The sequence below is a fragment of the Opisthorchis viverrini genome (assembly GCF_000715545.1).
Source record: "Opisthorchis viverrini unplaced genomic scaffold opera_v5_66, whole genome shotgun sequence".
In the NCBI taxonomy this organism is placed as follows: Eukaryota; Metazoa; Platyhelminthes; class Trematoda; order Opisthorchiida; family Opisthorchiidae; genus Opisthorchis; species Opisthorchis viverrini.
The window spans coordinates 1607110-1620175 of NW_008751723.1; the positions used below are offsets into that span (position 1 = coordinate 1607110).

General features: G+C 44.0%; 2 protein-coding genes across 2 annotated transcripts in view; one reads left to right on the forward strand and one right to left on the reverse strand.

Moving 5' to 3' along the window:
* The window catches only part of T265_04206 (hypothetical protein), a gene marked incomplete at both ends in the record, with an annotated part of 17723 nt that overhangs the window by 3317 nt on the left and 1340 nt on the right, over positions 1-13066 (forward strand). The window contains 2 exons of the mRNA XM_009168888.1: positions 7080-7115; positions 11070-11333. Coding sequence (XP_009167152.1) covers positions 7080-7115; positions 11070-11333 — 300 coding nt within the window. The remainder of the gene's footprint in view (positions 1-7079; positions 7116-11069; positions 11334-13066) is intronic.
* Positions 7663-13066, reverse strand: part of T265_13452 (hypothetical protein) — a gene marked incomplete at both ends in the record, with an annotated part of 22607 nt that continues 17203 nt past the window's right edge. Inside the window, one exon of the mRNA XM_009168907.1 lies at positions 7663-8536. Coding sequence (XP_009167171.1) covers positions 8090-8536 — 447 coding nt within the window. The remainder of the gene's footprint in view (positions 8537-13066) is intronic.

A 13066-nucleotide genomic window follows, 5' to 3' on the forward strand; every position in this document is an offset into this window, starting at 1 on the left:
AAGACACCAAATGCTGAAGCGTTCCAAATAATCCTCCACCTCCCGTGCAGTTGAATTTACACTGAGCGATTCCAATTCAGATAACATTGTGATGAAGAGAAAAAAATTCCGCGACGCGACGCCAAATGTGATAATTAGAATAGTGGTAGGTATCTTAACTACCGAATGTACGCGAAGTATACAAGTCCGAATATGGTGAATATCGTAGAGGTACAAAACGCCACACACTCTACAAACTGACGACACTATGGTTGCGAAGCTATTCAACTGGCCTGCGCATCCGATGAAAAATGAGAAGAGCGATTAGTTGCACCCTAATAGGAACTCAAGTTCTTGAGTTATTTAACTGAAAATAGAATAGAGTCAATGTTCACCACATCAAGTTCTTGAGTTATTTAACTGAACGCTTCCTGGAGTGCGGCGAGATTTTTCTGACGGATCTCCGAGAAATCGACTGGTGTCTTGGGTGAAAAACACTGTTCGCGGACCACGAACAACGTGATAAGGTCGTTGATAACTTCATGGTCTGCACACGCCTGCAAAGACGAGTGACGCATTGCGTTTGTGCCTAAACCACTGCGGCTTGAGTAATGTGATATTGTTACCACCGCATGGACGGTATTTTACATGCGCTTGATGTTCTGCACTTGTTCAACAAATGGTAACGGCTTTGTGCAAATCAAAATTGAAGAGCAGCATAAACAGGCGGCGGTATTCTCACTTTCCATTAGAATGAAGTAAGTTCACATTGAGCATCGACCCTATCCTTGCACTACAGCCTCCCTTCAACCGTTTGGTTGATTCACTGGTCGGCTTGGTTGACCTGGAAGATACCGTGATGTTAGGACGGGATACTAAACATTATATCGCTAGCCTCCCCCAAGCATTGTTAGGCCCAAACTGAAACCACTAGAACGCGAGTTCCCCTAAGACCAGCTGGTTTCGCTATGACGCATAAGATTTTTGTTGGGATGATCCCTCCAAGGAGGAAAATGTGAAGCAGGTTGGAAGAGATGCAGTGGACGAAGCAGGAGTTTTTCTAGGTTTGGCGTCACATTACAACAGTAATTGATGTCAAAAAAGAATTGATGCAGACAAATTAGCGATGAATCGCATTCAGTAATTTACGACGAAAGATCGAACATACGTTTCACATGCAGATCACGAGTCCTCACTGTGGCCTAGTTCCCCGAGGTCTCGGGAAACAGCCAGTCCCTTGGCATCAGTACCTGCGAGAATTCTAGTTCACCATCAAGGTACACGATACGCAGCCGCCGGCACCTTTTCAACCGAAACCATGGGGATCAACGTTCCTACTGTATATGGGAAGCACTAGCCAGATGGTTTGGTGGATTGAGGAGTACACAAGAACGCTGCCCGGAACTCACCAGTATATACGATAGTGTGCTAAAGAGAGGTAAACGACAAGGGATCATCTGGATGCAGCAATAGGCGAGGCGCACCATTTCTGGACAGCTGAGAACATTCAAACGTAGCAGATGGACATTTTTATCTGCCATACGGATCTAATCTCATGAGGAGGATGGCGGCACCGCAAATTCATACAATTGGAAAACTTAGAGGAATTGTTGTGAAAGTTGGTTGTCCTTGACGGAACAAGAAGGTGGAAGTTGTTCATGCGAGCTTCTGGTGGTCCAATTAGTGGAAAAATATACAGAACTTCCGGCTTGCTAGTTTTGCGATAATATCTAGGACCTTATGGCATCTCACCCCACAGAACATGAAGGTAAGCGATCCGAATGAACTAGCTTGAATCGGCATTGTGGGACCAACTTCCGTTATTCATCAGAGGAATAGGCAATTTGTGGTTTGGTAGGTTTTCTTGCGAAGTTTGCAGAGGACAAACGAACACCAAAGGCCGCCGATGACATTAGACGCTGGGCTGCCCCGATCAATTCCATGTTGATCAAGCGAATCACTTTGAAGGTAGTATTGTGCTGACGCTACGTAAATTATTTCAAATTAAAAGACTAGCCCAGCCGCCTACCATTCTCAAAGAACTTTGGTTGTAGGGAGAACCAGTCAAAAGTTAAAGAACCTTATAGATGATGCCCCAGCCCAGAGCTTGAGGTAGCACACGGTCGAAATGCCTGCGACCAGCAGTTCGATACTAAAGTCAGGGGGAAATTGGCGAGCAGTGTTTAATAGGGCGAAGTAGAGAAAGGGGAAAAACATGAAGGTGTCTTTGCTTCCAAAAAAGCGATATATAAAAGCGTGAAGGTGTTTTTGCTTCCAAAAACGCGATATTATAAAAGCGTGATGCCGATCAAGCAGAAGATGGCTTTGAAGTATAACACTGGAAGCAAAACACGGCTGTAAACTTGGAACCTGAGATTCCACGGTAACAGTATTGTACCGCGGAGGTTGATCACGGAGTACACAGGTGCACCAAAAGATACCTCAATTAATAGGCAACTAGCAAGGCTCTATATGGATTTGGGAATTGTGCACATGAGGCACAAACTGATGTCCGTAAACGATCGAACGCCGGTTGCGCTTGCCCACATCACAGCACGAGTGACTAGGCCCATATGTTGTGGACAGTTGCTGGCAGTTATTCTTTGATCCTTTTGCGGAATAGGTCAGTGAATGGTGCCAGTGGTGGCTTACTTCAACATGCAAAATTTCTTTAGTACTGACTCAACAAAGAGCTCAGAGACACAGCTGGATACCTAGTCCAACACAGGCATCCGAATGTCCTAGTGGTGGTGGATTAGTAAGGTACCAGTTCATACCTGATAAGATGGGATTAGTATACCTGGAAATTCCATGACGCCATACACTACTCAATTTCTTCGGTTCACTCGTATATTCCATTCCAGAGGGAATCACTAAAGTCGTTGAAGCTGCATTTCCAGCTTACGCGGTCTTGAATGTCACAAGTGCCGTACTTAAAACGACAGAATGACTACCGAAGAGATAGCAAAGTTCTGAGATTAGGCCTAAATGATGAGCAGCCCCTTGCGTTTACAGTCCATATTAAATCATTTGGAGTTGTGAAGCACACAGCTCACGGAACATGGGACGTCCAAATGTCCGATCCAATTCAACGCACGAGCGCTAGGTCCCGCACCGAGATACGAATACTGAACCATTCAATGGAGATAACTTTAGAGTTTAACTGGACGATGTAGATAAGACTGTTGAATAGCTTCGCACACCGAGTGAACCACTGATCAACTGATACCTGCCAAGAAGAACACTGAAACGGGACGGAATTTCATCCGCTGCAACGAGTGAACCACTGATCAACTGATACCTGCCAAGAAGAACACTGAAACGGGACGGAATTTCAGTCCGCTGCAACAAAGTTAGGACGCAGTGCATCAGTGTGTGGATCCTGCTACTGGGTGGAGCGCTACAGACAATTCAGAGTCGTGCCCTAATGTACTAAGAACCGAATTCAATTTATGCAAATTTCCGCCGGTCCAACTGTAAAAGTCACAGTAACTTCGGGTGATAATAGTGAAAAGACAACTGCTCGACGTTTTTAGGAGAAACTGCCTCAATATTAATTATCTCTGGCATTACGATCAGACGCATGCTGACTCCGAGCATCGTTATTGCGATGCCTGACTATGTCCCATCATTTGATTCAAAACCGGCTGGATTCACAACAATAGCGTTGTGTACTCCAAAGCAACCAAGCCATTTGCCCAGATGGACTTCATGTTCCTTTGAGGATTATTCTCACAGTTCCAAGTAACACATTGGTTTTCCAACAACCGAGATCCAGACCGACATAACAGATCATCCACATCCAATTTTCGGTGAATTCGAAGCCCACTGACGACAGATTTGCTGCCCCATCAAGAATATCTTGTTTGGTCAAAAGGTTTTGAAACCTAGACTGAGCACAGGTACGTCCAAATCGTGATTATAAAATTGTCCCCGAAGTAATCTTCGATTAAACGGTCCATCCTCGTCCAAACTCCCATTTGTGGTGAGGATCGCAGAACCATTCCACGGGATTGTCTGAGACGGATTCCATAAGCATCACTTTCCCAACCCCTATGTTATTGTAGAGTGAGGAGATTCGCGAATTTGTAATCGAGATTTCGTCATGTCAGTGAAGCTAGTCCACGGAGAAGAGTAGAGAAGCACTGCACCGCTGTTTTATCCTTAGGGGGGACGAAACTCAATCGAAACCGCGAATTCCCGGATTCACTCGGAGAGAGAAGAGTAGAGAAGCACTGCACAGCTGTTTTATCCTTAGGGGGAACGAAACTCAATCGAAACCGCAAATTCCCGGATTCACCGTTCGGCTGGTCAGCATTGTGATCAAATCACACTTACAAGGGACATTGCGTCACTCACCCTTCGCTCACGGAATTCACGTCATGTGCTGACTGGCCCCCCGACGAACGACATCTCGGATGGAAGTTTCACACTTTGTGTGAAATATTCTTTTCCATGAGCTGCTTACAAACCGATGGTAGTGTGGGGAGATTTGGGAATCTCATACACCGACGATGATTCCGAATCAGGCTGAAACAGGTGTACAATGCTTCTGGGTTTTTCAGTATAGTTTGGCTTCACATACAGGACGAAATCTCAGTTGATGTTAGTGTGATGGCGAAATATTCCGTCTCCATAAATCACACTTGGAAATTCCGATCCTCCGCCGTTGTCAAAAACTTGCATCAAGTCACGGCGAAGTCGACAGATTCCAGATTTGAAGGCCCCATATTTAAAGAACTCGAGCAGCTGAAACAGGAAAGAGCTGTTTCGCTACACCCCGCTTACAGGTTATCAGTGAAATCCTCATTAATCAAACCTTGTACATTTCAGTAAGATGAAATCAGACAGATCACTACAAGCTTTTAACGGATTGGAATTCTGAGGTATTTGGTGGATCACGCTGACCCTTTGGAGGTGCGTTGGTTTACAACCTAGTATTAAGTAGTGCTCGTGAACATTGGAGCGAGCAGCTGCCAGTGACGTTGTTTGCTGGCGAACAATCACGAAAATAACACTAGCGTGGCGCTAAGTTCACTGCGGAGAACCATTTCCATACCGAAAGGGTTGCACAAACATGCTGTAGATTTTCTCCAGAATTACTCTCTGATTTTTTTGTTTGTGGAGGATTGCCTTTTAGTGATGGATATGGGACAGCGAGGGGATTTCAAAAAAGGGCCGAAAGTTGAAAGCTGATCGTTCTAAATCCTGCCTTGTAAAAGTTCATCCTCCTCGCCAATCCTTCGTGAAACAAGCAAGAGCTCTCAACGTCTGTTGTTGCACATTCCACTGTGGCGATCAAGTAATATGCAGTCCGGGTCACACTGAAAGACCAATGTTTGCCAGTGTTCAAACGCAGTTGCTGAATAGAGACGTGACAAAAGTGACTTTACATAACCCCATGAGTTATATATCCATAGCTGAATGACAAAATTCACGGAAGGCTTCGAAAGGACATGCAACAAAAGTCTAGGGGTGCTTCAAAATGAGTAAACTTCCAGGGAGCGCAAAATTTCGTAGCTTGTGATCTAATGGCAGGATACCGATAAATGGGTTTCAAGACCACATTCGACTCCATTACTGAATTTCGTATGTGAAACTACCTGGATCAGGTAGTTTATGATGATGCGCTGATGAGAACTTCCATGTCGAAGTGACTGCCCGGCCTTTAATAAGCCTTTTCTTTTCCATGAGATCTATTCTATTCTCTTAGGCAGCCACTCTGTTTTGGTTTCAAACACTCATTTGGCTAACTCGGCGGGCATACGCCTTTAGGATGATATACGAATGAAATACTACTACTTCAGGGCTCCGGAAAACTACAAACGATCACTGCGAAACTCTGCTGTAACCCTGCAGTCATCTCACACTTTGCGGTTCACTCTCGTTATAACCGCACAGTCAGTCTTCAAGACAAAGAACTTAACTTAATTAATTCGACTTATTACGAAGCTTTACCCTCAAGCTGTGAATAAAATTTAAACTGACGGAATAACAGGCGCCAGTTTAGCGAGTCAGGCCTGTCTAATTTACCGAAGTGTTCATTCTGTAGAACACAACTGACGGGAATTGCCTCTTCTTAGTTCCTAAAATTGTGTACATTCGTTTGAGCAACTTGGAACTGAGGTTCACATCTCAGTTGAGAATCGTAATAAGAACGTGGCTGCAGGTAAAAACTAAAGAAAGCCTGTTGCTTCCATTCGCGTTGCGATAGAGTGACGCTTTCGCCTGCCCCCAGTTCTCTAGTGCTATCTTATTCACGGAACGATGAACGAGAGTGATAGCAGAATATATAAAAATCGCCCCGTGCAAATTGCCTTCGTTTAAATAGCCTCGCAATTGCTTGCTGCATCGTAATCGACGGAATACTATCCTGTAGTTAGCCTACTGAACGAAATCTCTTATACATTCTTGAACATCTTCGGCCAACGACTACTTTTCAACGAATTCTGTTCATCACAAACACCATAAACGATATCCGACAATAGTTTACAATGACTACTTGTCTGTGTGGCACTTTCTGCCAAAATCCCATCCGTTGTGACTTCTGGATAGCCACTGGAACACAGCCTCCTCCGCAGTCACAGATGCTAAGAGTGAGAATATCTGTCTTCTCGAAGAGACGGTTGACACGTTAGTTTAGGGTCTGGCCACACCCGCCGGTTGAATATGATAATTTTTGCGTAAAGCCGTCTACTCACTAGAAAACGACCAGCGCAGGCGTTTTGCCATTTCCTATTATTCTAAAGAAACTGAACAAATGATTCCACATTACACCCGACTAAGTAGTCTTCAATGGTTACATACATGTTCAAGCTCATTGCCACGATTGTTTGACTCACTAAGTGTCTGTAAACGCACCTACTGTGAATGACGAAAAATCGCAAACATCCACTAGCTGTTGCAACAATCACTTGAAGCATCCGGCGGGATAGGCCTTAGAATATTCGTTTACGGGCCGGATAGCGAAGGTTCAATAGGGACTTTGCGCGCATAAGTACAGGCACCCACATGACGAAGGTCTGAGGTTGTCACATGCTTGCAATTCATGTGACACCGAACTTGTTTGTGGACCACCCCTTATTCTATCTTTTCTGTAGATCACGTTAAATCCAGCGAATCAACTTCAGCTAAAGGTTTGTTCTGTTGACTCAATAGACGGTTTCAATCAAATGGGTGGATGAAGTGACGCTATCTGCAAAAAACGGACAACAGTGCAGAATATAACATTCCCTCGTGAAATTCATCTACAAGCCGAACATCAGCTCAAAGAGGAGTTTATTCACTACATGACGCGTGTACCACAACGTGTTTCAGTGGAGCGCGTACACTGGTCTAGGCTGTAATCACAACGACCCATGAGAAATACCATGGAGGGCAGTACCGATCCAACACATCCTCATTCGATTACACTCATCGCAGTAGCTTACTCAGCAAAGACTATAATTAACCAACAGCACATAAAAGCCCTCTGGTTGTATCTAGTTTTAAAGGCGCTGTGCATCCAGCAATTGAGCGACGACAAACAGCTTCCGGGTGGACGGGGATAGATTCTTTGGTGGGGACTTCAGGCAGCTATCTTTCCCGAAATTTCCCCTAGCAACCTAGCAATATGGCTGTAAAATACGTCCAAACTGTGCCCATCGACAGCCAGTAACAGTAAGCATTTTCGAAACTGACAAGGTTTAAGCGAATAACGGGAGAAAATTATTATACAATCAAATGCGATCAATCCACATTAGTACTTGCGACAGTGTGTATGAGTTTTGAAGAAATAAAAACAAAGGAAAAGGCGTGAATAACACCATTACAGCGGGTTCTTAAAATTTGGTCGAACATCAACCAAAAAAGCAACACAGCCAGGAAGTAGGAAATAACGCAAGAATCTTGGCCCCAGTGCTTCTACAAACCCATTTCGATGGATCAGTTCCATCTGCAGAGCACTGGTGTAGTGATGTTTCACTTCAGAGCCTATGAATACGACTCACATTGACAGGAAAAAAGTATAAAAAGACTTCACAGAAGGGATCAACCACAAATATGGCTACGCACATGTCTTGAAAATAGACGAGACAGGTATGAAAGCCGCTAGGTAGCTATTCTCAGAGGTTCACGTGGCACGCGATGGATGAGTCAAATGTCCCGCGGAACGAGAAACCGATGGATGTGAACCCGTTGTGTGTTGGGGAAGTAGTTCCACATAATTGGCTGGGATAAGCCCCCGTGATGGAGTATGCTCATCGGACGGTTGTGAGGGAACTAGTTGGGCGAACCACCAATTATCATCCTCTTCACCCAGTATTCGAAGACGGTCACCGCGCTTGAATGAAATCTCACCTTCAAACTCAGCCGGGAAGTCGAATTTGGCGACGCAGTAACGTCCGGCCAAGTGAGTGGAAGTGATTCCAGGCGGAAATGAACCGACAGCCGGTTGTTCTTTGTGAAAACTTGAAGAGTTGCGTGCAGCCGAGTCTCTGCTCGCCTTTGGTACTGAATTCGATTGAGTACGAGGATCATTAAACACAGCGTTCGGGCCCAATCCAACACGACCGAATTCCTGTACGAGGTGATAAAAGAAGGCATACACTATTTCATTGATGAACATGGAAACAGGAGATGCAAATATTACGTCAAATAGATAAAGCTTCAACTCACCGTGCCATTACGCTACGATTACCCGTTTGAGATCACTGTACGAATGAACGCGACCAGTTTATTAACAAGGTCTTCAAGAGTATGTGAACTCGGCTGCCAGGAAACAAAAAGTGGCTGACCTTCCTAAACTTGATGGTAAAGAGGGAATAGTTGTAGCGGACTTTTATAGTCCATAGCTTTGGGAAGCGTAATTCGAGTGGCAAGTTGTCTCAAGTGTATACAACAAGGTTTTGGTCACAAGGCCGGTCTTGTTTGACCTGACAGTAGTTCGTAATTGTTTCTAGCAGTCACCAGTTTAGTGTACTTTATTGTACTTGATAAGAACACAACCTTGACATTTTAGCGGTAATACACTATTGAATATCACCCTAACAAGAAAAACCATCGTAGGACGGTAAACAAAGCGTCCCTCCGTCATCTACCGTTTTGCTTTTTTCTGGAGACTTTGCTGGTCCCGTTAGAATAGAATGAAATTATGGGATAAAACCATTTTTGGGCGATCACTTTTGACCAGGCTTGTCGAATTCCTGTAGACTTTTAGACAAAAAGTTCCCACCAGTCTAGTAGCATTGAGTAAATCAGCTTCTGCTTCATCATACAGGTAACTCCCTCCCTAAAATGCTATTAAATTAATTAATTGATTAAGTAATTAATTAATTCAGTCAGTCAGTCAGAATTCAAGCACAGCCCACAGGTTACAACACTGGTGTTTCATCTCGTCTACAATGACGGTTTCCGACGGCTCCCAGAAACTGTTACCTTGAAGATACATGATTGGATCACAAAGGCAAATTTGGAAATCATGTTGGGAACTGTACGTACGTAGACGATGAAATCCTTCCGCAAGCATAGCGGTGTATCATTTTCAGTTTGGAACTTGTAAAACGTTGGAGGATGTACAAGGGTTAGTTGCCCAAACCTAGTTAGGAGCCTGTAGTGCCAGGTAGCACTTTGTCAGAGTTGAGTCGTACAACCGAACTGCTTTAAGGCACGTAACAGCGACAAAAACCATTTTCAAGGATAGCATACTCAGCTACGTTCAACAGGCGAAGTTTGATGTCTTTAAAGACAAAAAAACTGGCTTCACCACGGAATTTACGATCAAACATCTTACACAGAGTGCTGTAGGATACAGTATAGGAATAGAGTGCCCAGTAGACCAAAACGTTCCGAATTTCGGCCATGATATGACAGGGATACTTCTTTTCTGCTAACATACTCAAGCTACTCATCAGTGGCGACCAACAGAGACGATCAAAAAGGGGGACTAACGATGAGTAGGCTACCCGTGAAGGGTATGAGTAGGAAGCTTGGGTAGTCCGAAGTGAACGTGAAGCTCTAACAAATAGGCCACTACTACCAGATAACCTATGGCAACCGAGTATTCTCGTTCTGGTGCCCAAACGCTAAGTTACATAAAACCGCTAACTTAGCTTGACTGCTGGAAACATGATGACGGGCGTATCCTCGTAAGACGGACGGGAAATATAAGATACCTGGTGCGTCTACTTCACCTTGATTTGAATAAGAACCAAAACTAAAAGTAAACATGCGGTGGAAATGTACTCTTTCAAGATCAAATGGAGCTGGGGAGCATTGGATAAAAAGTTTTCGTCCAATAACTGCTTTCTAGCCTCCTACACCCTGTTACATGCACTAATAACATGTAATCGACCCACATCCATAGAAGGAAGTGGCATAACTGAATGACACAGATAGGACGTGTAACGGAAGTCGACCGTCTCTGTGTGATAGTCAACTTGGATATCCAGGCAAATGGAAAAACGTACCACTGTCATTGTGGTGTTTACTCTTGGAGAATGATTTAATCACTCTGGAAGCAGCAAGTGTTCCATGATGTGGACGAATACTAGAAAGAGGTGGTAAGAATGTTGCAGCTGATGTATTGTAGTCATTACTGACATCGATAAGTTTCAGAAATATACCTGCTGAGAATGTAAATTTGTGAGCGATATTTCCATTCGTAGGTAATCCTGTCGGAGTGTCATGGGTTGCTCAAACCTTGTTCCAGCTGCATTGAGACTTCCACTTATCTCAAAGTGCTTCACATCTTCATTACATCGTTGCGATTTACTGCAGTATTCCCTTTTCGATGAAACACGTTGGAAAATGCAAAAATGGTTCCTCGACGAGGGTGTTCCTCTTTTGTGATGGATCTAAAAATGAACTGCCTTGCTTGCTCCTTGTAGGCGTTCAGAGAAAGCTCAGTTTGGTGTACTGCATACTCTTTATACTTCTAAGGGAGACAAGCAGAAGTTTACCTTGAATGCAGGCTTTATTTGCCACTCTCCTCTGATACTCTTTTGGTCCATTAGTATTCGTCATATTTAGGCATGGTAAAATATCAGTCAAATGATGAATATTATGACAACGTTTAGCATTTTCCCCTTATCGAATTATTGTCAATTTCCCAGCAAATGACGGGAATGCCTTCATCAGTGCCGTTTTACAAGAACTATGCGCAGTTTGACAATGGCTCTGGCAAGCAGGCTGAAGCCTCCGGAACTATGATACTTAACCCGGTGAATCCCAGTGAACTTTTACGCCCACAGCAACCTATAGTCACACCGGTTACAGCCGCGAAAACAGTCAGACAAATTCCACATACTGAAGAAAATAAACGTCTGCCAGTCAATCGTTTCTATCAAGCATCTTCAATGGCTTACCGAAGCAAGACGGTATATCACAGTGAACGTATGGCCCACTGAACTCAGGTGGACAGACCGGCCAAACAGTATTACAAAGCTGTTGTGCTGAAACTGAACCATCGCCGTTGCGCTGTAGTAGCAACAGCGGTGGAGACTAAAAGTACAACGATTCAAGGTTTTCATCTGATCACGAGAAAACTTTCTATCGTGCGTAAGACCGGAATAGCACACTAATGTTGGGACATTGACTGGGGATTCTGTGTTTGTCCCCACACCCTGTCATCTCAGACGATCATACCAAAACGTCATCCTATTAGGTGTTTACGTCAAGGGGACTGTTTGTCAACTACTGAACAATGGTACAAAGGCGGGTGCACGACAATTCCCAAAGTTGACACTAACACTTGTAGACCGCAGTTAGTTGAACGTAAAGGGACCGTTTTTTCCACATACTCCGAAAACAATGAGTGAATGAGTGAACAAAGAAACGGCTTCCACAGAAGCACTAGTATTGGCAGTAAGAACACCTTCATTTCTAACGAGCTGATTTCGCACTGCAAAATAAAGAGAACATTAATGGTGAATACATTTGGAATTCGCTCTGGATCAGTGATCGCCCACAAAGAGCGGATTATACAAGTTGTAGATCGTTAAAGGCATCCTGTGATTTTCACATCAACTGGAAGCCACTAGAGGTACTAGATATGGTGAGGTTCCAGATTCACTTGGTTAGAACTTTTTCTGGATGATGAGCTGGTCAATGTTGAGTTTGAGGATCACATGGTTTTAAAAGCAGTTAAATTTGTTAAATAATCTTTCAACCTCCATAATGTAGGGTTTTGTTATGAGATTGGGTCGGAAATACCCAAGCTATCCAAGGGACTCGCGACTGTCTACAATTCCACCCACATAAAAAGTGTGATATACTCATGTTCTCTTGCTGTGGATGAGGTCACTTATAGGATAAACAAATCCACCTCAGGCTCGCAGCTTGCTCACCTTCTATCGGCATCGGTTTAGATGTCGAAAAGACATCAGACTGTCGCTCAAAAGCAAGGTTTTTAACGCCTGCATATGGTCAGTCTATCAGTAGGGTACAATATACGTGCGAAGCCAACAGCTCTGGCCAAGACTGATTTCGCCAGCTGATTGTTCTCAAGCTAACAGATCCAGTCGTCAGTAAGTGTCCTCGAGGGTAATAGACAAAAAGGATGCTTGATGAAATACCTATTGAAAATCGCAACGCCGAGAGAACTACCACCGCATGAAAAGTCTTGATTAAGTTGGAAGCAAACAAGCAGCGACGAGGTCATGATTGTTTTCATTGTCTATTTTGGGCTGGAGATACTTTGCAGCAGGGAAGCGTGTTTCAGTTACCAGCAAGTTTGCGCCTAACCTAAGAGGTTCGCCCTGCAGTTTCACCCCGACCACCAATATATCTGCCTTTCTTCTCATTCTAATTTTCGATTTTTACATTTTATCCATTAAGTTAGCTCAGAGACAGCAGGAGACAGCTACTTAATAGGAAGGAGTAATATTGAAAACTATGACTGATGAGCAGAATGAATGAGTGTAAGGTCACTTGACCGTACTCTCTGTGCATCGTAAATGACAGTAATCTTCATTGTTTTGGGGGCGTTGGGACTATTACTGTGAGAAGATCGGGTCTGAAAGCAGCCGACTCCATCAAACAGAAACCTAGAGAAGTATGCACATCCCGACATGCCATTTCTATCACCCAAAGCATCTTACGTTGGGGAGAA